We start from the raw sequence: 22,038 nt of genomic DNA, 5'->3' as shown, positions 1-22,038 counted from the left end.
GACACTGTAAGTAAATTTATAGGTAAACAGGGTTTCCCAAGAATGACCATGTATGATGTTATAATTTTAATTTTAAAAATTTAGTCCAAAAAAGAAGAAGTAATTTAACATTACTAAGCTGTTTTTTTAAAAGATTTGTTTTAGAAAGAGAGTGAGCTACAAAGTTTTTTCTTAAAGATTTATTTATTTACTTTAGAAAAATAGTGAGCAAGGGGAAGGGCATGTATGATGTTATAATTTTAATTTTAAAAATTTAGTCCAAAAAAGAAGAAGTAATTTAACATTACTAAGCTGTTTTTTTAAAAGATTTGTTTTAGAAAGAGAGTGAGCTACAAAGTTTTTTCTTAAAGATTTATTTATTTACTTTAGAAAAATAGTGAGCAAGGGGAAGGGCAAAAGGAGACAGAGAGAGAATCTGAGCAAGAAGCCCACACAGGGCTCAATCCCATGACCCTGAGATCATGACCTGAGCTGAAATCAAGAGTCTGACACTTAGCCGACTGAGCCACCCAGGTGTCCCTAACATTACTATGTTTTATTTTTTTTATTTTTTTTTTTCATTACTATGTTTTAAAGAGTAAGCATAACTCAACTTCAGTATCAAGATGAACAATATTTAATGAAAAAAAAAAAAAAAAACAGGAACTTTCAAGGCCTGTTCTTTAAAAGCATGATATCAGTGTTTACATAAGATGGAAGAATCAAAAGTAGTTACAGTGGATATCCCAGGGGTAAGTATTAACTGAAAAAGCACACTAACCAAACATTCATGTAAAAGGTAAAATTTAAAAACAGTAAATCTATTTTAGTCTGAGACAGATTATGAGGCTTATTTATTTGTAAAAATAATAATCATGCTTTTGAAAACATTTACTTATTTTAAACTACATTTACTTATTTTAAACTACTTACTCAAGAAATAGGAAAATTAGGAAATGAAAAGAAGAAGGTAATTAAAATACTGATACTGAAGTTTACACAGAGTTAAACTGGCACACACAGAGAAAAATATATACATCTTTCCTAATAACCAGAAAAATGGAAATGCAAATGCAAACTGCTAAGATAGGATAACTTAGCACCAAATGCTACTGAATGTGGTGAAAAGTCTGCTTTTATACTGCTTGTGAGATCAAAAATTAATACATCCTTTTGTAGAGAAATATTAAGGCAGAGGGGGAAACTGAGAGAAAAATTAGAGAGGAAGACAGACCAGGAGACTCCTAACTGAGAAACAAACAAAGGATTGCAGAAGGGGAGGTAAGGATGGGGTGGGGTAACTGGGTGACGGGCATTAAGGAGGGCACATGAGATGAGCACTGGATGTTATATGTTGGCAAATTGAATTTAAATAAAAATAAAAAATAAAAAATACTGAGGCAATATAAAGATCATATCTTCTGATATGTTACTAGAGATTTATCCTTAGGAAATACTTTAAAAGAGGCAAAGCCCTCTACACAGAGCACTGCATAGAACAGCAAAAATATGCCAAAGGCCTGATAGGGCAAAAGCTGGTAACATTATGGTTCACATCAAGTGTTAAATTATAGAACTTGCTAATGAAGCAATAATAAGGACAATCTCTAGTCATTCTCCTTCCAATCTTTATCCAGAAAAAGCCATAGTTACTGGTCTAAAAGTTCTTAAAAAAAAAAAAAAGATTTTATCTATTTATTTATGAGAGAGAGAGAGAGCAAGCTCAAGTGGAAAGGAGGAGCAGAGGGAGAGAGAATCCCAGGCTGGTTCGCTGAGCATGAGCCTGAGATCATGACCTGAGCTGAAGTCAAGAGTTGGATGCTTAACCAACCGACTGAGCCACCCAGGCGCCCCTCCCCCCAATCCCGTCTAAAAGTTTTATCTGATCAAGCATTCACACTCAAAACCTCCTTTGCATGTGTGATAATATTCAAATTTCTGGCACAGAGGCGTTCAAGAGTCCAGTGCAGTCTATTTTTTTCACCCTCATCTCTCCAACTGCCACTGTCCAAGTACAAAAGACATCCTGTCTTGTCTAAGCATACCATGCTTTTATAACTTGATGCTTTTGTACAGGTAACTCTATGTTGCCAGCCAGGCTTCTCAACCCTTCAAGGCCCAGATCAAATGTCACTTTCAGAAGCTTTCCAGACTCTCTCCAGGCACTGCCTTAGTTATGCTTCAAAGTACGTTGTCTATAATTTCTAAAATACTATTTTTCACTTTACACCAATATCTGTTTGTCTCTTGTAACAGTCTTTAAAAGCAGGTGGAATGTCAGTAAGCTCCAGAGCCCAGAATTATAGTTAAAATGTTGAACACATAACTACATTTTTTAGCAGATTTTATTTATTTACTTGAGTGAGAGAGAAAGAGCATGAGCAGGGGGAGGGGCAAAGGCAGAGGGAGAAGCAGGCTCCCCGCTGAGGAGGAAGCCCAACTTGGGGCTCAATTCCAGGACTCCGGGATCATGACCTGAGCTGAAGGCAGACGCTTAACTGACTGAGGCCACCCAGAACTACTTTTTATATGGTTTTTATACAACTCTTTACCATTTTCCAAGAGGTATCGTGTATTCTTATTTACATTGCAGGATGGGAAAGGCTAGTATTATCTCTATTTTTCCAAGTGACAAAGTGAAGCTCAGGGAGATTTAGTGAATGGTTCAGGGTAACAGAACTAATAGATAGCAGACGTAGAATTCTATTAACTTCTCACAAGAGCTTTTCTGAAACATTACTTTGTGGGCAGCCTGGGTGGCTCAGCGGTTTAGCGCCACCTTTGGCCAGGGGTGTGATACTGGAGACCCCAGATCATGTCCCACGTAGGGCTCCCTGCATGGGGCCTGCTTCTCCCTCTGCCTGTGTCTGTGCCTCTCTGTGTCTCTCATGAATAAATAAGTAAAATCTTTAAAAAAAAAAAAAAACACAACATTACTTTGTGGTTTTTATCTTAGCTCTTCCATCAAAAATTTGGGGCTGTGCACAATTAAGACGGATTTCATTCTTATGTGACTGTATGGCTTATTGAATTAATACGTGAATAAATATCAAAGAAAAAAATGTAACTGTTAATTAGGATTTTTCACCATGTCTTTTTTTTTCTGACACTGTGAACTGGGCCTTAGTTTCCTGACCTGTAAAAGGGATGGATATATGCTACATCAGATTCACTCACCCACATGCTATTAAAAACTTGCCAGACTTTACCCTAATCTATTTAATCAGTATCCCTGAGGACAGGACTGAGAAATGAAGGTTTCATGTGCTCCCCTGCTGATTCTGAGCCTCACCAATTTGGGAACTCCCAGACTACATGACCTTTAAGCTTTCCTCTAACTGTAACATTCATGCTTCTTAAAGAAAATATCCAACCCTAAAATGTAAGACACCTGAAATCACTCTTTACTAATTGCAAAGAACAACAATATGCCATTTATGCTATACAGACCAGTAAATCAAATCTAATAACTACCCAGTAAAGCCAAATAATTCCCTAGGAATAAAATATGCATTTATTTGTCAGACACTAATTTACTTTCCAAGTTTCCTTGTGTTATTTTTCAGCTCTGCCACAGTTAACTCCACTAACTATAAAGGGAATGGAGAAATGGATCTAATCATTTTTGTAAAACTCATCACATGTCAGGGACTCTGCCATGAGATACACCTTATATATACTGATCCATTTAATCCTCATAACAATGACACAGAACCTGAGACTCACAGAGATGAAATAACAATAAGTTATGGAGCAAGGTTTTGAACCCAGTTGGTTGGTTCCATCTTGTCCTTTCTGTCTAACGACTGAACTACAAGTGCTAAAGACTGTTTACTTCATTTGAAACATATGAATAAAGCAGGAAGAATTTTTGAGATCCGTATATTATCGAAGCCTACCCAAAGAAGTGTTGTATAATAACAGTCAATGAGGGAATCATATTAATCTGTAGCATTCAAAACAGAGGGGCAACTTAGCAGAGTGGTGAAGATCATTAGCTTTGGAGCCAAATCATCTGGGCTGGAATCCCAGTTCAGCTACTTACCAGCTGTGTGACCTTGTGCAAGTTACTTAATGTCTCTATGCCTCAGTGTCTTCTTCTGTAAAATGGAAATAAAAGAGTCTGCCTCTTAGAATGGTTGTGAGGATTCAATAAGGTAATAAATGTAAATAAAGATCTTAAATAGTACCCACAGTAAGGGCCAGATGTTAACTGTTATTATTACAACTGCCACTTTTATTTTTAGTTTCTATCTTCATGTCTTGCTGTTGTTGTTGTTAAAATGTAGAACATTACTGATTTATGTTCAACCATGACTCGTATCTGTTGAAGTGCATTAGTTGGCATCCTTCATAAAAGCAGAAAAGCTAACTTCAAAAAGCAGGTTGGTTTGTGGATTCAGACAGACCAGGTTCAACAGACAGTCCAAGGTTCAACTCTTGACTCTACCTGGGTCCAATTCTGTGAACTACTGAACCTCTCTAAGCCTTAGATCCCCCATTTGTAAAATGGAAATAACAAATGGCAAGGGTTGTGATGAGGATTAAATATGTGGAAAACTGCACAGTGCCTGGCCCACATGAAATGTCCAACAATAGTGGTTGCTGTTATTTTGAATAAGCAGCTCCAGGGACAGCTAGGATATTGTTCTATTTCTCCATTAGCTTTTTTCTTTTCATGCACCAAGTAGCACTTGTCTCTACTCAAGTACATTCTAACCAGTTTTCCAATTCAATTTAACAAACAGTAAGTAACTATTATGGCAAGGCAGTGAGTAAAGTGCAGATGAAAAAATAAAGATATATTCCCCATCCTCAAGGACTTTTTAATTTAGTAGAAATAATATCATCTAGAAGTTAAGACAAGCTAAATTTTAATTGTCTCACAATTAAGACAAGCTCTAGGAAGTGCTCATTAGAGGTTCAAAGTACCAAGTTCATTGGATGGAATTATCCATTAGCAGGGGAGTAGGAGTGTAGGAATGGATTTTCCAGTGGCAAGAGCCCTAAAGCTTGCAGATGTTCCCTCTTCCTGGGACACCCTAACCCACCTCCTTTCTACTCATATTTCAAGACTTATTAATTCTAGTGTCTCTTGGAAATGCCTTAAACCAAGCAAGCCCTTTCTCTGAGCAGTTTGACAATACCACTGTAAATGTCATGCTTGTTTGTCCCCCTCAATGCACTGTAAGCTCCTTAAGAAAATATTGGAGCTTACTCATTTTAGTATTCTCAGTGTCCAATAACTGCCAGGCACTCAATAAATGTTTGTTGAATAAATAAATTTCAATAAGTAGAAAAATGGCTGGGACATTCCTAACAGGGTAATAACATAAACAACATGGAAGTGAGACAGCATGGGCATGTGTGAGATTAGTGACTGGTCTTGACCCAGATGGAGAAGTATATCAGTAAGAGACAGAGATGAATATAGTGAGAGATGGCTACAAAGTAAATAGGGCCAGACACAGACGTCATCTTCCAAAGTCTACCCATGACGTAAGCCACAAATTTAATGAACATAATCAGAAAAATGTCAAGTACTAAAACAGAGGATTCATTCATTGCTGAATTAGAACTATTTTATATATTACACTATATGATATTCCTGTGACCTAATCTGCCTAGGACAGTCTCAGTTTCCACTGGTTTTCCCAAGTTAGTATTCTCCAAAGTGCCTCCATTTGGATGATAAAATATGGTCATTCTAACCAAGGGAGAGATCTGTACCACTACTACAGGCTATATATGTCCAGCTAAAATAAAAGTCTGTCAACTTCTAAATCTGCAAAAATCTGGAAGGAAAATAAATGTTAGTAAATGGAGATAAATTTAAAAACCAACTGCAGTGATCACATAAAAACATTATCTGACATACCAAGTATATATATAAGGGGAAAAAAAAGTTACACTTTTGCTAAAGTAATTAATTTACTGTCAATTTTATTTTTGCATTTATTTTACATTCATAACTGGATCATTCCCTTTTAATTGAGTTCCTTACTTATGATGAACAAAATGGAAAAATGTATTACAAATCATCTAATAATTTTTTTCTGGGATATTTTGGCTGAATTATGCAATACAAATCTGTCACGTTTGTAAGACTACACTGAAAAACAAGTATCTCTATTTGAAAACTTCTTTAAGTAAAAGCCTGAAACTATGATTCTACAGATTCCTAGTCAATATCTATTTTTTGCCTTCTTCCTAACTAACCAGGCCCTGATTTCTTGAAGGGCAATATGCTCAATTAAAAGTACTCCTCTCATTAAAAGTGGCTCAATGGTTGAGTGTCTGCCTTCAACTCAGGGCGTGATCCCAGAATTCTGGGATCAAGTCCTGCATCAGGCTCCCTGCTTCTCCCTCTGCTTTTGTCTCTGCCTCTCTCTCTGTGTCTCTCATAAATAAATAGACAAAATCTTAAAAAAAAAAAAAAGTATTCATCTCCTCAGACTTCCTTGTAGCTACAAATAACCGTGTGACCAAATTCTGGCCAGTGAGTTATAAGTAAGTGGAAGCATCTGATAGGGTTCTAGGGAAAATTATTGCTCTTTTGATAAAAAGAGAAAGATAGCTGGCCCATGCTTCCTGCCTTTTCCCCCTCTGCTTTCCCCCTTCCTCCTGCAGAATACAGATTTGATATAATGACCTGGAGCAGAGAGCGTGTGACCACATGAATCAGTAACACTCTAAAGATTGCCTGGGAAAATTTGCTTTATAATACCATACTAATAATATTTGTATTTCCAAATCCTTCAGTTCTGAGACTAGTCTATACCAGACAATGGTTGCCAAGGGAGAGGGTAAGGGAAGTACTAAATGCAAAAAGGTACCAAGAAACTTTCTGAGGTGATACACATGTTCTCTATCTTGGTTATGGTGGTGATTAAACAAATTCACACATATGCAAAACTCATCAAATTACATGGTTAAGATGGGTGTATTTTACTGTATGCAAAGTATACCTTAATAAAGACAATTTAAAAAATCATTCACTAAACTAAATCATAATATTTAAGCATATGACTAACCTGCAGACTTTTAAAAAATAGGAACACAATAAATATTTGTTGGCTTCACCTAATTATCTGTTAGCTCTCTGGCTATTAGGATAATATAAATTATCTTGCTGGAGGAGAAAAATACACACAACAGCTGAAATGACAAATATCCACTTATGCAGTATTTGTATACACATCTATACAGTTATTTCAGGAAGAGACTAAGTCAGAAGACCTGACTCAACAGTTCTAAGAAATATAAAGAGATAACTCACTAAGACCTGACTCAACAGTTCTAAGAAATATAAAGAGATAACTCACTAAGAAATAATGGCATACTTTTTCCTTTTTAACTCTTTGTAGAAATCTACAAAAAATAAATTTCCAGTATAGAAACTTAGTGATTTTATCGGTTTTTAGCTAAAAAGAAAAAAAAAAATCAACATGCATGTAAAAATACTGTTGATTCTTGATTAAGACATTCATAGAGGATATTAGTGGCAAAACTAAATCAAAATACAGTCTAAAACCAGTGTCTCATGTACTATTGCTTTGGAGAAAAACAGAGACTTAAGCATATCTAATGAAAATTGAGTATGACATTAAATGAGTTTATATAATGATCGTTTAAACAAGATTAAGCAAGTTTTTTTTTTTACTTCTTTCTCATAAGCTTTAATGTGATAATGTGCACTGTGAATAATTCCCAAAGGAGTTATTTGGAATGCAGTGTGTCTGACTTATTTCAGTCAGAGCACCTCACCAGACTTGGTTAAGAAAATCACACTTCAGGAAACACTGCTGCAGGATAGTCAATGCCAAGCCAACCAGGTTTTTCCTACTTTTTATTTTCATAGCTCTACTTGGAGAAGGTAATTATGCCTCTTATTTAAAACATCTCCTTTAGGTATGGCTGGGTGGTTCAGTGGTTGAGCATCTGCCTTTGACTCAGGGCATGATCCCAGGGTCCTGAGATTGAGTCCCACATCATACCACATCTCCCTCTGCCTACATCTCTGCCTCTCTGTCTCTCATGAATAAATAAATAAAACCTAAAAAAAAAAAAAAACCTCTTTAAAAATGTTGTTAAAATCTACAATCATAGTAAATTTCAACTTACTGAGAAAAAATTAATATTACTCAGACTTTCAGACTTATAACTTACAATACAGTATATGTAGAGCTAGTTACATAGCAGAATTGTTTCCCACCTTCTAAAAAGAATCACTGCCACAATCTGTCGGGTAAATTCAATCAATTGGGAGTCCTTTCTTGTGTAAATAGACCTAGAATTTAGTCCTGGATTCTCATGATAATAATAATCATACTACTCTGAACAAATCACATACTGTCTCAAAAGTTCAATTTCTTGAGCTATAAATTACTATAAAGTATAAAACCAAACTACATGAACTCTATGAAATTTGTTAATTCTGAATATGCTATTTCCCAACTTATTACATTTAATATTTACTAAACAAAATGAAAGAATATTTTAAAAATATAGCTTACATATTTTCAAAGTCATCAAGTATGAATTCTTTTTGCCACAACATCTCCCTCATATTTATTACTTAAAATTGTAAATGTGAGATTCATTTAGATAAAAAACAGATTTTCATGTCCCTCAATTGTCTGAGGTATAACTATATTTAACAAATCTATGTCTGTGGACTGCAGGGAGAGTTTGAATGAAGTTTGAACATCTGAAAACAAGAGATTATTATTCAGCCAGAAGCAAAGCAGAGGAACATGCAATGTCCTCTCAATTGTTAATTATTTTCAAAAGCAAAGTTTAACATCAAGAGAGAATAGTGCTCCAGTGGACCAACAGAAAAACATAATCATAATGACATCTAACAAATATTGTTTTAGAAATATTATTTACCTGTAGTGGACCCAATATAGAGCTTGTTGTATACATAAAAAAGAGACGAAGATAACTTAGAACATTTGCAAATGCAAAAAGCCCTTCTGCCACCAGAGTAGGATGGAATGCGTCCCAGTCCTTCCGATCAGCAAAATCATGAAACTAAAGTTAGGAAGAAAAAGCCAAAGGTAAATAGCTCCCTCAACTTAGGAAAATAAAAATAAATATTCTGAGTATTGAAAGAAAATGAATTATTTATCTCTTTTAGGGGCTCTCTCCTTTTACGTTTTATTATCAAGTCTTCTTCTTTTAATACAAGTAACATTGTTTTAACTAAATGAAAGATATCTACATATATGAGGCAATATCACTTGCTCTCAGTTAGTTAGTTACATATTAAATTAACCTGGCCCTTTAACTCAGGTTTCCAGAATGAACCCTAGAAATTCTCCCTTCTAAATACTAAGAAAAAGAGTGCATTATTATACTCAGACATAGAATGGCCACATGTTTCAATTGCCTGGGTAGTCCCAAATAATATCCCTCTTTTCTTGGTATAATTAATGCCCCCTTTCATTCTCAAAGTGTCCTGGTTTGGATAAAAAATTATATGAGCACCCCACTTCTAGAACTAAAGAGATCAGTGTAAGATACCAATGACCCCCAACCATTTATCTATGTATGAACAATTTTTATTTTCGTAGTAATTTCACAACTCTGGCCACTGAAAATACCTAACAAACATGTTCCATGCTACTGATTATTTAAAGGAGGAGGTTGTTTTGTTTTTTTTTTTTAATAAGGTAAAATGATGTAAGATAACCAGTTTTCTTTCTCTATGTCTATAAATTAGTTAAAAAACCAGAAAATATATCTTTCAGTTCTTTGCCTGTAATGCCTTAGAAGAATTCTAAACTCAGGGCTTAAACAAAGATAGTTAACATAAAATCTATTACCTTTTCTGGACTTGGAAGAGGCTTATATCTTCATAAAATTACAAGATGTGTATAAAACTAAATTTATGTCAAATTCTAAATTTAAAAATAGAGGCATCAAAAAGGATCACATTTATATCACTTTTTAAGCTATGGAAGATAATTATCATGATTTGGAATGTGCAAACACTATAGAATGAATCCTTAAAGATAAACTTTTTTCTAGCAGGTATAAAGATAACTTAACACTAATCAATTTAAGTAAGTCTGTGTTCTCATTTTAAGTATATATACACATTAATGAGGTAAATGAACCTAGCTCAGATATAAGGAATCGGCATTTGGTAGAAAAAAATGCCTAGACAGACCTGGATTTAAATCCAGTCTTGGTTTCTTACTGTGTGGTCTTGGATAAGTTACTTAATATCTCTGAGCTTCGTTTTCCTTATTTGCAAAATGGGGATAAGGACATCTGTCTCATAGAGTCCCTGTGAGGATAAAATGAGATAAAGTATAGCAAGTATCAACCATGGTGTCTGGCATATAATAGGTAACCAACATTTAAAGGTAATTAACATCCTTTAAACTATCAGAAGGGAGGAAACAATGCACACTATTCCCTTATACTGGGATGGGTTTAAAATGAAAACACATCAGATACAGATTTGGGCCAACGTAACTCTGAGTTATACAGCTACATATCTCAGGTTTTTTGTAAGCAAACTTCATTTGTGTCTTCAATTAACATAGCTAATAGTCACCTTGTTGTGAGCAACCACTTTGAGGGCAAAAGTTGCCAAATAAAGCGAATTCATGACAAAACTGAGTTGATTACGGGATTCTTCCAAAAAGTCTTCTAATCCTTCATACCAGAGTCTTTTAATATCTGACCAAATCATACCTAAAAAAAAGGGAAGGAAAATGAATCAAACAATGCTCTTAATTCAATAAAAGACTAAAAAATACTTTAAAACTCAAGATATTAAATAAATAACACTTGCATCAGCTACAGCTTCTTTCAGAAGAAAAATATTTTAGTATTTTAAGTAAAAAGTTTTCATAATTTGAAAGAAAATAACTGCAAGTTTTACATGACAATCTCTCAGGGAGGAATTTTAATAAATGTGAAACAAGCATAAGGAAACAAATAAATTGTTAAACACACACACACACACACACACACAAGCTCAGTTCCTTATTTTCTTTTCTCTATTATGCTCACTACTTCAGTGACTTCATCCAGTCTAGTCTCTAACAGCTTTAAATACCATCTATGGACAGATTTTCAAATTTATATCTCTAAACTCAATCTGTATTAATAGAATAATTAGTATCTCTAACTTTCTCTCCTAAACTCAACTTGTATACGTACTTGACTGCTCTACATGCCCAATGGGATGTCCGAACATATCCAAACTGAATTCTTAATCTCTGCCCCCAAATTCACTGTACTTGGAAGTCTTCCCATCTCATTTGATAGAAACTTCATCATTCTAGTGACTCAATCCAAATTTCCTTGAATCATCCTTGATTCATATTTCTTTTAAACCACACATTCAGGGATGCCTGAGTGGCTGAGCGTCTGCCTTTGACTCAGGGTCTGATCAGGAGTCCGGGACTGAGTCTCACATTGGGCTCCTGCGGAGAGCTTGCTTCTCCCTCTGCCTGTATCTCTGCCTCTTTCTCCATCTCTCATGAATAAATAAATAAAATTTTAGAAAATAAATAAAAATAAACCACACATTCAATGCAATAGCAAACCCTGTTGACTCTACTTTCAAAACAGAATTCTCTTCAACTTCAAACCATCATTCTGTCTAGCCTGGATTATTGAAATAGCCTACCTGGTTTCCCTGCTTTTCTCCTGGTCTCCTTAAAATCTACTCTCTACATAGCAACCAGAGTAATCCTCATAAAAAATCCAAGTCTTACTTCCCTTCTCAAAACTCTGAGGTAACTCCCAGAGGAGAAAGGATTAACTACAGGTCCGAACTCTTTCTCCACAGGAACACAACCTCATGTTACTGCCTATTAAAGGGGTTTCCTTGGAAACATACTAGGCTAAGAAAAATACAGAATGTCGGGCAGCCCCGGTGGCCCAGCGGTTTAGCGCCACCTTCAGCCCAGGGCGTGATACTGGAGACCCGGGATCGAGTCCCACGTCGGGCTCCCTGCATGGAGCCTGCTTCTCCCTCTCCCTCTCTCTGTCTGTCATGAATAAATAAAATCTTTAAAAAAGAAAAAAAGAAAAATACAGAATGTCAGCTCTGTTCAACATTGTTATAAAAACAGCACTGGTTGGGAAACTGAATCTGGACTGGGAAGACTGAGCAGACTTACAGACCTTGAAGGCAGACACAGCCAGGAATATAAAAAGACACACGTTAAGATTGATGAATCACTGAACTCTACTTCTGAAACGAATAATATACTATATGTTAATTAATTGAATTTAAATAAATTTTTAAAAATAATTCATAACTGAAGTATATAATATATATCATATATATAAAACTGAATAATATATATCTGGTTTCTCCATTCTACTTGATTGCTTATTCGTTCATTCCTGTAACAGTATTTTTTAATTACATTAGTGTTATGACTAATATGAGTGCTCCAATTTTGCTATTAAAAAATCATTATATGATTTCCTGGAGTACTTTGAATATTGTAGCTTTTAATATCTCAAAAGTTTACAGGATGGTGCATCTTTACAATGTTAAGTCAACTCATCAGCAAATAGGGTTATGTTTCTTTATTGACTTTAACTCTACTTGTGATGTTTAAAAAACTTTTATCTATAAAGATCTTTTTTTGAGTCTTAATAGATTTCTTTTTTTTAAGATTTTATTTATTTATTCACGAGAGACACAGAGAGAGAGGCAGAGGCATAGGCAGAGGGAGAAGCAGGCTCCCTACGGGGAGCCAGATGCCAAAAACAGGCGCTAAACCCCTGCGCCCCCCAGGGATCCCTTTGTCTAATTTTTAACTGACTGTATTCCCCCCATTTTAAAAGTTAAAATCTTCAAGGTAAGTTCTTGTTTTTATTAACATTGGTAAACTCTTCAAGAGTAAGAATTCTTGTTTTTATTAACATTGGTAAACTCTTCAAGAGTAAGAATTCTTGTTTTTATTAACATTGGTAAACTCTTCAAGAGTAAGAATTCTTGTTTTTATTAACATTGGTAAACTCTTCAAGAGTAAGAATTCTTGTTTTTATTAACATTGGTAAACTCTTCAAGAGTAAGAATTCTTGTTTTTATTAACATTGGTAAACTCTTCAAGAGTAAGAATTCTTGTTTTTATTAACATTGGGTAAACTCTTCAAGAGTAAGAATTCTTGTTTTTATTAACATTGGTAAACTCTTCAAGAGTAAGAATTCTTGTTTTTATTAACATTGGTAAACTCTTCAAGAGTAAGAATTCTTGTTTTTATTAACATTGGGTAAACTCTTCAAGAGTAAGAATTCTTGTTTTTATTAACATTGGGTAAACTCTTCAAGAGTAAGAATTCTTGTTTTTATTAACATTGGTAAACTCTTCAAGAGTAAGAATTCTTGTTTTTATTAACATTGGTAAACTCTTCAAGAGTAAGAATTCTTGTTTTTATTAACATTGGTAAACTCTTCAAGAGTAAGAATTCTTGTTTTTATTAACATTGGTAAACTCTTCAAGAGTAAGAATTCTTGTTTTTATTAACATTGGTAAACTCTTCAAGAGTAAGAATTCTTGTTTTTATTAACATTGGTAAACTCTTCAAGAGTAAGAATTCTTGTTTTTATTAACATTGGGTAAACTCTTCAAGAGTAAGAATTCTTGTTTTTATTAACCAATGTCCTAAATGTTCTGGATTGTGCATAATACACAGTTGGGTGCTAAAAAATTTGCTAAATGAATAAATATACACAAATAAAACGAACAAACAAAAAAATCCCTTCCCCTTTTTTTGGCCAGAAATTCCTCCATAGCTAATATATTGCTAGGGGTACCAGAGAACATACTATAATCCAGGATAGTTTATGATAAATTCTTTCATAAGATCTTTTTAAGGAGAATATACAGTAATAAAAGAATAGAGTGCTGCAACATGACACTTGGGTGGAGATCAAGTTAAGTGAGTCAGAAACATCCTCTGGCTTACCAGTAGGGAGAATAATTCCCCTAGGAAGCACATGAAACATTCTTGAAAAACTGTTTATAACATCTTAATTATACAATACCCATATTTTAGGCAGAAAATCATTTTTAAATATTTGCAGATCTGGCAGGGAAATTACTTTAAAAAGTTCTACTTAAATGAGCTTCTATCTTAAATGAATACATAAAAACTATCTGAAAAAAAAACTATCTGAAAAAAAAACTATCTGAAAAAAAAACTATCTGAAAAAAAAACTATCTGAAAATGTTAAACTGAATAGTCTACTATTTAGTACTTTTACCTGTGTCCTGTAAGGCCCTATTATCACTTCTCCCCTCTGACATTCTCTATCAATCTTTCCTTCCACTACTTGTCACACAGGCCTCCTTGCTTCCTTGCTGTCCTCTGAAACACAAGACTCCTGTATTAGGGCCTTTATATCAGCTCCCTTTGACCAGAGGCTCCTCACCCAGACTGGACTAATTCCTTTACCATCTACTCTGATCATCCTATTTAAAATTGCAAATTCCATGTCCTCCACTCCCAACTCCCTAACTCTGCTTCTTTCTTTCTTTTCCCTTAGTACTTAACACTTTCAAACATTGTGTACAGTGGGCTTATTATGTCTATTATTTTTTTTTAATTTTTATTTTATTTATTTATGATAGGCACACAGTGAGAGAGAGAGAGAGAGAGAGGCAGAGACACAGGCAGAGGGAGAAGCAGGCTCCATGCACCGGGAGCCCGACGTGGGATTCGATCCCGGGTCTCCAGGATCGCGCCCTGGGCCAAAGACAGGCGCTAAACCGCTGCGCCACCCAGGGATCCCTATGTCTATTATTAACTGACTGTATTCACCCCACTTAAGAGTAAACTCTTCAAGAGTAAGAATTCTTGTTTTTATTAACATTGGGTAAACTCTTCAAGAGTAAGAATTCTTGTTTTTATTAACCAATGTCCTAAATGTTCTGGATTGTGCATAATACACAGTTGGGTGCTAAAAAATTTGCTAAATGAATAAATATACACAAATAAAACGAACAAACAAAAAAATCCCTTCCCCTTTTTTGGCCAGAAATTCCTCCATAGCTAATATATTGCTAGGGGTACCAGAGAACATACTATAATCCAGGATAGTTTTATGATAAATTCTTTCATAAGATCTTTTTAAGGAGAATATACAGTAATAAAAGAATAGAGTGCTGCAACATGACACTTGGGTGGAGATCAAGTTAAGTGAGTCAGAAACATCCTCTGGCTTACCAGTAGGGAGAATAATTCCCCTAGGAAGCACATGAAACATTCTTGAAAAACTGTTTATAACATCTTAATTATACAATACCCATATTTTAGGCAGAAAATCATTTTTAAATATTTGCAGATCTGGCAGGGAAATTACTTTAAAAAGTTCTACTTAAATGAGCTTCTATCTTAAATGAATACATAAAAACTATCTGAAAAAAAAACTATCTGAAAATGTTAAACTGAATAGTCTACTATTTTAGTACCACTGAAATATTAAACCAAGAAAGATGCTTACAGAAATAAGCGTTTTATTTTCTGTAAAATCCACTATTATATCTAAAAGGAACTCGACAACAATTACAAAATGAATTGGAAAAGATTTTTGATTTAAAAAAAAAAAAACAGGTGAAAGAATAGTGAGTACTGCTGCCAGGTGGTTTGGTTTCCTATCTTCTGTGAAACTCCCCATAATAAAACGAAGCTAATACACTTCACATAATTGATTTTTCAGAGTTGAATTAAGAGGACAAAACAATTTTAACCTATTATAATCAATGCATTCACTAGTCAATGTGCTATATTTCAGGTTTTTTGTTTTTTTAAGAATTAGTAATCAACACTATAAGCTATAATCCCATCATTTTGGGATTCCTCAAAACCTGGTCCTACATCTTCTATTCTCATTTTATACTTTCTCAAATGTCTCATCCATGCTTATAATTTCATATACAACCTATATGCAGATTATTCACACATTGCTAACTCAAGCTTAGACTTCTTCTTGAGCTCCAGACTATGATGTCTAATTGTCTCGAGATCTTGAAGTCTTTAATTTCAATGTATCCAAAACTACACTAAGGATCTACCCTCCCATAAATCCCCAAACCAAGCACTCTTCCAAAATTCCTATACTGCTAATAAACTCACTCTTCCTCACCTCCTAATATTGTGTGCTTCAATGTCCTATTTTTACTTTGTAAATATCTCTCCAATCTGTTCCCTTCTCTCTTTTTCTATCATAAACATCCTAAATCCAAGGTACCATCAGCTTTCATCTGCAACAGCCTCCTTTTTGGTCTCCCTCCATCCACTCTTGCCATAGCCCTATCCTCCCAACCATTCTCTACTGTAGCCAGAATGATCTTTTCAAAAGATAAATCTGAAAAACAAAAACAAAAGGCAAATCTGATCATGTCACTCAACTACTTAAAAATTTCAATGGTTTTCCATTGTTCTTAGCATAAAATCAAAACAAGTAACATGGCTCTTAAGGCTGTCCACAGTCTGGAGCACCATCCATTTCTACAGCTTCATCTTGAATTTTGCTTCTCTTGTTCTCCTAATACTTTTTACCTTATCCAGAAAACAATATAAATAAGTTTCACACTAGAAAGCTGTTCAATGATGCAACTTGGAATTACATATGATAAAGCATAAATTATTTCCTAAATTAAAATATTAAATTTTAGATAAAATAGCAGAAATAACAAGAGAGGAAAATATTAGTAAGAAAGTATTTAATTCCCTTTAGCTTAGAATTCAGATGTGTGTTATTTTTACTTTATATACCTAATTTTAAATGTTAATGCATAATGGAATGAATATTAATAAAAGTAAAACTTTGATTTAAATCAAGTTACTTGAAACTAACTAAATTCCAAATAAAAATTAAAATTTCAAATCATGTAATGTAAATTACTCTAATAGCTAAAGGAGAACTAAAAGTGAAACTGATACATTAATTTTTCTCAAATTATACAATAATTAAGCCAATAAAGAACATATTGATCAACCAATGCTTTATAACATAGAAAAGACCAAATTTTAATATTCTTTTACTCTATAGCAAATAGCGAAAAGATAGGAGAGAAAAGCTGAATTTAAAAACAAGACTGAAAAAAAAAAAAAAAATAAAAAAAAAATAAAAACAAGACTGAGGGCGGCCCTGGTGGCGCAGCAGTTTAGCGCCGCCTGCAGCCCAGGGTGTGATCCTGGAGACCCGGGATCGAGTCCCACATCAGGTTCCTTGCATGGAGCCTGCTTCTCCCTCTGCCTGTGTCTCTGCCTCTCTCTCTCCTCTGTGTCTCTCATGAATAAATAAATAAAATATTTTTAAAAATAAACAAATAAATAAAAATAAAAACAAGATTGAAAAAGGAAGCAATCAATAAAACTAAAAGGCAACCTATGGAATGGGAAAAGATATTCACAAATGACACATCAGATAAAGGGCTGGTACCTAAAATCTATAAAGAACTTATTAAACACAACACTCAAAAAACAAAAGATCCAGTCAAGAAATGGGCAGAAGACATGAACAGATATTTCTCCAAAGAAGACATACAAATGGCCAACAGAAAAAAAAAATGGCTAACAGACCCATGAAAAAGTGCTCAACATCACTCAGCATCATTTGATATGATACAAATCAAAACTACAATGAGATACCACCTCATACCAGTCAGAATGGCTAAAATGAACAATTCAGGAAACAACAGATGTTGGTGGGAATGCGGAAAGGGGAACCTTCTTACACTGTTGGTGGGAATGCAAACTGGCGCTGCCACTTTGGATAAAAGCATGGAGACTCCTTAAAAAGTTAAAAATAGAACTACCCTATGACCTAGCAATTGCACTACTAGATATTTATCCAAAGGATACAAATATAGTGATTTGAAGGGGCACATGCACCCCAATGTTTATAGCAGCATTGTCCACAACTGCCAAAATATGGAAAGATCCTAGATATCCATCAACAGATGAATGGATAAAGATGTGGTATGTTTACACACACACACACACACACACACACACACACACACACACACTGGAATATTAGCCATCAAAATGAATGAAATCTTGCCATTTGCAATGATGTGGATAGAACTACAGGGTATTATGCTAAGCAAAATAAGTCAAAGAAAGACAAATACTATGATTTCACTCATATATGCAATTTTTAAAAAATCTTTAAAATTTTTTTGAGAGAAAGAAACAGTGTACAAGCAAGCGCAGGGAGGAGCAGTGGGAGAGGGACAGAGAAACCTTAGCAGACTCCTTGCTGAAGTCGGAGTCCCATGTGAGGTTCAATCTTGCAACCCTGAGAGCATGACCTGAACTGAAACCAAGAGTCAGTTGTTTAACCAACTATGCTACCCAGGAGCCCCTCACTCATATGTGGAATTTTAAAAAATCAAACAGATGAACATAGGGGAAGAGAAAGAAAAATAAGATATATACAGAGAAGGAGGCAACCATAAGAGGCTCTTAACTATAGGAAACAAACTGAGGGTTGCTGGAGGGAAGGAGGGTGGGTGGATGGGTAACTGAGTGATGGGCATGAAGGAGGGCACTTGATGTAATGAGCACGGGGTGTCATATGCAACTGATGAATCACTAAATTCTACCCCTGAAACTAATAACACACTATGTGATAACTAAATTGAATGAAAAAAACCCACAAAAAACAAAAAACAAGACAGAAGATCCAGAGAGAAATAAAGGAGATGTCATTAAAAGACCATAGACAATGTGATTATATCTCAACTCCCCTCTATCCCCCACAAAAAAGGTTGAGAGCTGAAAAACTGCAGGTCATTTAAAATATTTATCATGTAGCATAATATTCATAAACACAATTTTCAGAAAATAAAATATCTTATATTTAAAAACCCTGTCATTTCTAAATATCTGACTTCATTACAAAGAACTGATTCATACTGAGTGAGTCACTGGGGAAGCCTTTAAATCTAAAGTTAAATAATGTTTCTATATTAGAGATAAAGATGTAACCTCATAAGTTCATAGGTTCTTAAAAGGAAAACTAACAGTATAATAAAACAAAATAGTTAACTCTAAAATGCAACAAAGTATGATATGTGTTACATTTCAAAGTACCTAAGACAAGATTCATACTCTTATACCAAAAAAGCATGATCAGCACAATTTGTTTTTCTGTTTTAATGATAATGAACAATTTTAGAGACAGAATAATTTTTCACTTCCATGTAATTAAGTAATATTTAATAAGAGATCTTCTCCCTTATCATCAAGTTCAGATCATTTATCATTACAAAAAATGTTAGTTAAGTCTTCAATGATCATCAAGCAAGGGAGAATTAACAGGCTAAATAAAAGGATCTTTTGAATAAACTTGACACTTACCAATAATCCACAGTATAAGTAGATAGTCTATTCTTTCAAGGGCTGGCCCCATTGTGTTTTTTTTATCCTCATTGTAGACAAGAGAGTAGAGGTTTAATAACAGCAGGAATGTGAAATATGATGCTCCATGAATAATAAATTTCATAAAAGGAGTGTGAATGATTCTGCCAAACTGAGATTTGGGAGCTATCAAATAACAAAGTGACAAAACTGGCCAAAAGATGCCCACTGTCAAAACAGTCATTATCTTCTTACAGGTGGGCTTACGTCGGTAACCTGACATCTGTCCAAACCAAACAGTGTTCAGGAACTGCTGGCAGTTAGACTGTGAGACAAACTGAAAAGGACACACACATATACAAAATAAAGAAAAGAAAACCTGTAAATATAATCAATTATTATTTATTTATTTAATTGATATTCAAAGTATTAATAATAGTTTAAAATCAATTCTATACAGTCCACATAATTTTTTTTTCATTTTTCTTACATGTAATAAAAGAGTACAGAGGTTGAGACCATGGACTGGACCCAGACTAACCTGGATTAAAATCCAGGCTCTGCCACCCAATAATTGACTTTGAGCAAGTCTTTAAACTTTAAGCCTCAAATTTTCCATCTATAAAATGGAGATAATAATAATCTCTACTCATAAACTTGTCAAAGCTCTTAGAACAGTGCCTGATTCATAGCATGTAGTATATAAGTATTAATGATTAGTAATAGCCTAGTTAGCCATTTTGCAAAATTTAATTTGTAGAGACTCTCATAACGTTTGTGAAATTTCAAAGTTAACAACCATAAACCAAAGAAAAAAGCTTCTGTCTAGAAGTGCTGATTTCAGTTATAAGAAATCAAGACGCTAAGATAGTAAAGCAATCCAAGTCTAAACATCAGATTTATATTCCATGAAAACACTGAGACTTTCTTAAAATACATTATATTCTTAAAGCTGCTTATAACTGAATTTTGTGTAAGAAAAAAAAGGAAAAATATTGCCTGTAAATATGAGGGAAATTCTAGTTCACGTACAGGAATCAATTTATCAAAGTTTACAAAGCTTCTTAGTTTATTAATTTCAGAAGCAGTATCTTCCCAATATAATGCTCACGTTGTGAAGTTTAACTTAAGGATTCTGGTAACTCTGTAAAAATTTAAAAAAAAAAAAAAAAAAAAAAAGGGATCCCTGAGTGGCGCAGCGGTTTGGCGCCTTCCTTTGGCCCAGGGCGCGACCTAGAGACCCGGGATCGAATCCCACATCAGGCTTCCGGTGCATGGAGCCTGCTTCTCCCTCTGCCTGTGTCTCTGCCTCTCTCTCTCCTTCTCTCTGTGTGTGTGACTATCATAAATAAATAAAAATTTAAAAAAAAAAAAAAAAAAAAGGATTCTGGTAACTCTGGATACAATAATGTGATCAGGTTTGAAATTACCAAAGCACAAGTAATGATAATGTCATTCAGATACCTAATACTAATTGGTCAATCTTCTGTTTTAAAATGATTTATCCTGGGTGCCTAGGTGGCTCAATTCGTTCAATGTCTGTCTCTTGACTTTGGCCCAGGTCATGATTTCAGGATTGTGAGGTCGAGCCCTCCGTGCTTGATGTGGATACTGTCTTCCTCACCACTCCCCTCTAAAATAAATAAGTACACATATAAATAAATAAAATTATTTATCCTGAGACAGAATATTATTTGTAGAATAAAACACTCCAGTAAAAAAAACTATACACACACACACACACACACACACACACACACATATAGGCATGGTTTTTGTTGTTTATTGTGCTTATTAAGAAATTTCCTGGGCAGCCCGGGTGGCTCAGCGGGTTAGCGCTGCCTTCAGTCCAGGGCGTGATCCTGGAGACCCATGATCAAGTCCCACATCGGGCTCCCTGCATGGAGTCTGCTTTTCCTTCTACCTGTGTCTCTGCCTCTCTCTCTCTCTCTCTCTCCTGAATAAATAAAATCTTAAAAAAAAAAATTCCCTAAAATTCTATACTTGTGTTTGGTAGTTAAATCTTACTTCATTCTTCATTCTTCTGCTCAAATTCCCATGCTCTTAGGGGATCTTAATTTGCCTCTCAAGATTAAATACCAGAGACAGAAATAGCTTTTCCTCTCACCAACTACCCAGTTTAGTAGCATCTCAAACTTAGTGGTTTCTCCCTTCACCCCAGTATCAAAGCAATTTCAGAGCTGACTTTTGTCCTTGCCATCCCTCTACATAATGGTGATTTAATTAACAGTAATGTTAAATATATAATTTGAAAAACAAAATTTCAACTGGAAATGTTCTAAGTCTGTGGTGGTTTTAAAATATTGATATAAATCAGCAGACTCCTCTCATCAAGAGGTAGGTTATCAGTATTTCATACCCTTCAATTCAACAAGGCTGTGATTCCTTTAATCAGTAAATTCTGGAAGAAGTGATACTATGTGACTTCTGCAGGTAGATTTTCTTTGTTTTTTGTTTTAAAGATTTTATGTATTTATTCATGAGCAACACAGGGAGAAAGGCATATACAGGCAGGCTTCGCGCAGGGAGCCTGATGCAGGACTTGATTCCAGGACCCCGGGATCACGACCTGAGCCAAAGGCAGACACTCAACCACTGAGCCACCCAGGCACTCTGACTGTGGTAGGTTTTAAAACAAGATTCCACCTTGTTTGAGGAACACTTGCTCTTGGAGTATAA

General features: G+C 34.7%; 1 protein-coding gene across 8 annotated transcripts in view; it reads right to left on the bottom strand.

The window, feature by feature from the left end:
• The window catches only part of TRPC1 (transient receptor potential cation channel subfamily C member 1), an 80,542-nt gene that overhangs the window by 19,205 nt on the left and 39,299 nt on the right, over nt 1-22,038 (bottom strand). For all 8 annotated transcript variants that reach the window (XR_005984582.1, XM_041734070.1, XM_041734074.1 and 5 more), the window contains 3 exons: nt 19,339-19,675; nt 10,550-10,689; nt 8,872-9,015 (listed from right to left, as the gene is read on the bottom strand). Coding sequence is in view for 7 of the 8 variants with exons in the window: in XM_041734070.1 (XP_041590004.1) it covers nt 8,872-9,015; nt 10,550-10,689; nt 19,339-19,675 (621 nt within the window). In the remaining variant the exon portion in view is untranslated. The remainder of the gene's footprint in view (nt 1-8,871; nt 9,016-10,549; nt 10,690-19,338; nt 19,676-22,038) is intronic.

This window comes from Vulpes lagopus, chromosome 19, assembly GCF_018345385.1.
Source record: "Vulpes lagopus strain Blue_001 chromosome 19, ASM1834538v1, whole genome shotgun sequence".
NCBI classification, from domain to species: domain Eukaryota; kingdom Metazoa; phylum Chordata; class Mammalia; order Carnivora; family Canidae; genus Vulpes; species Vulpes lagopus.
Note: the sequence above shows the minus strand (reverse complement) of the source record. Positions and strands in the feature narration are given on the sequence as shown.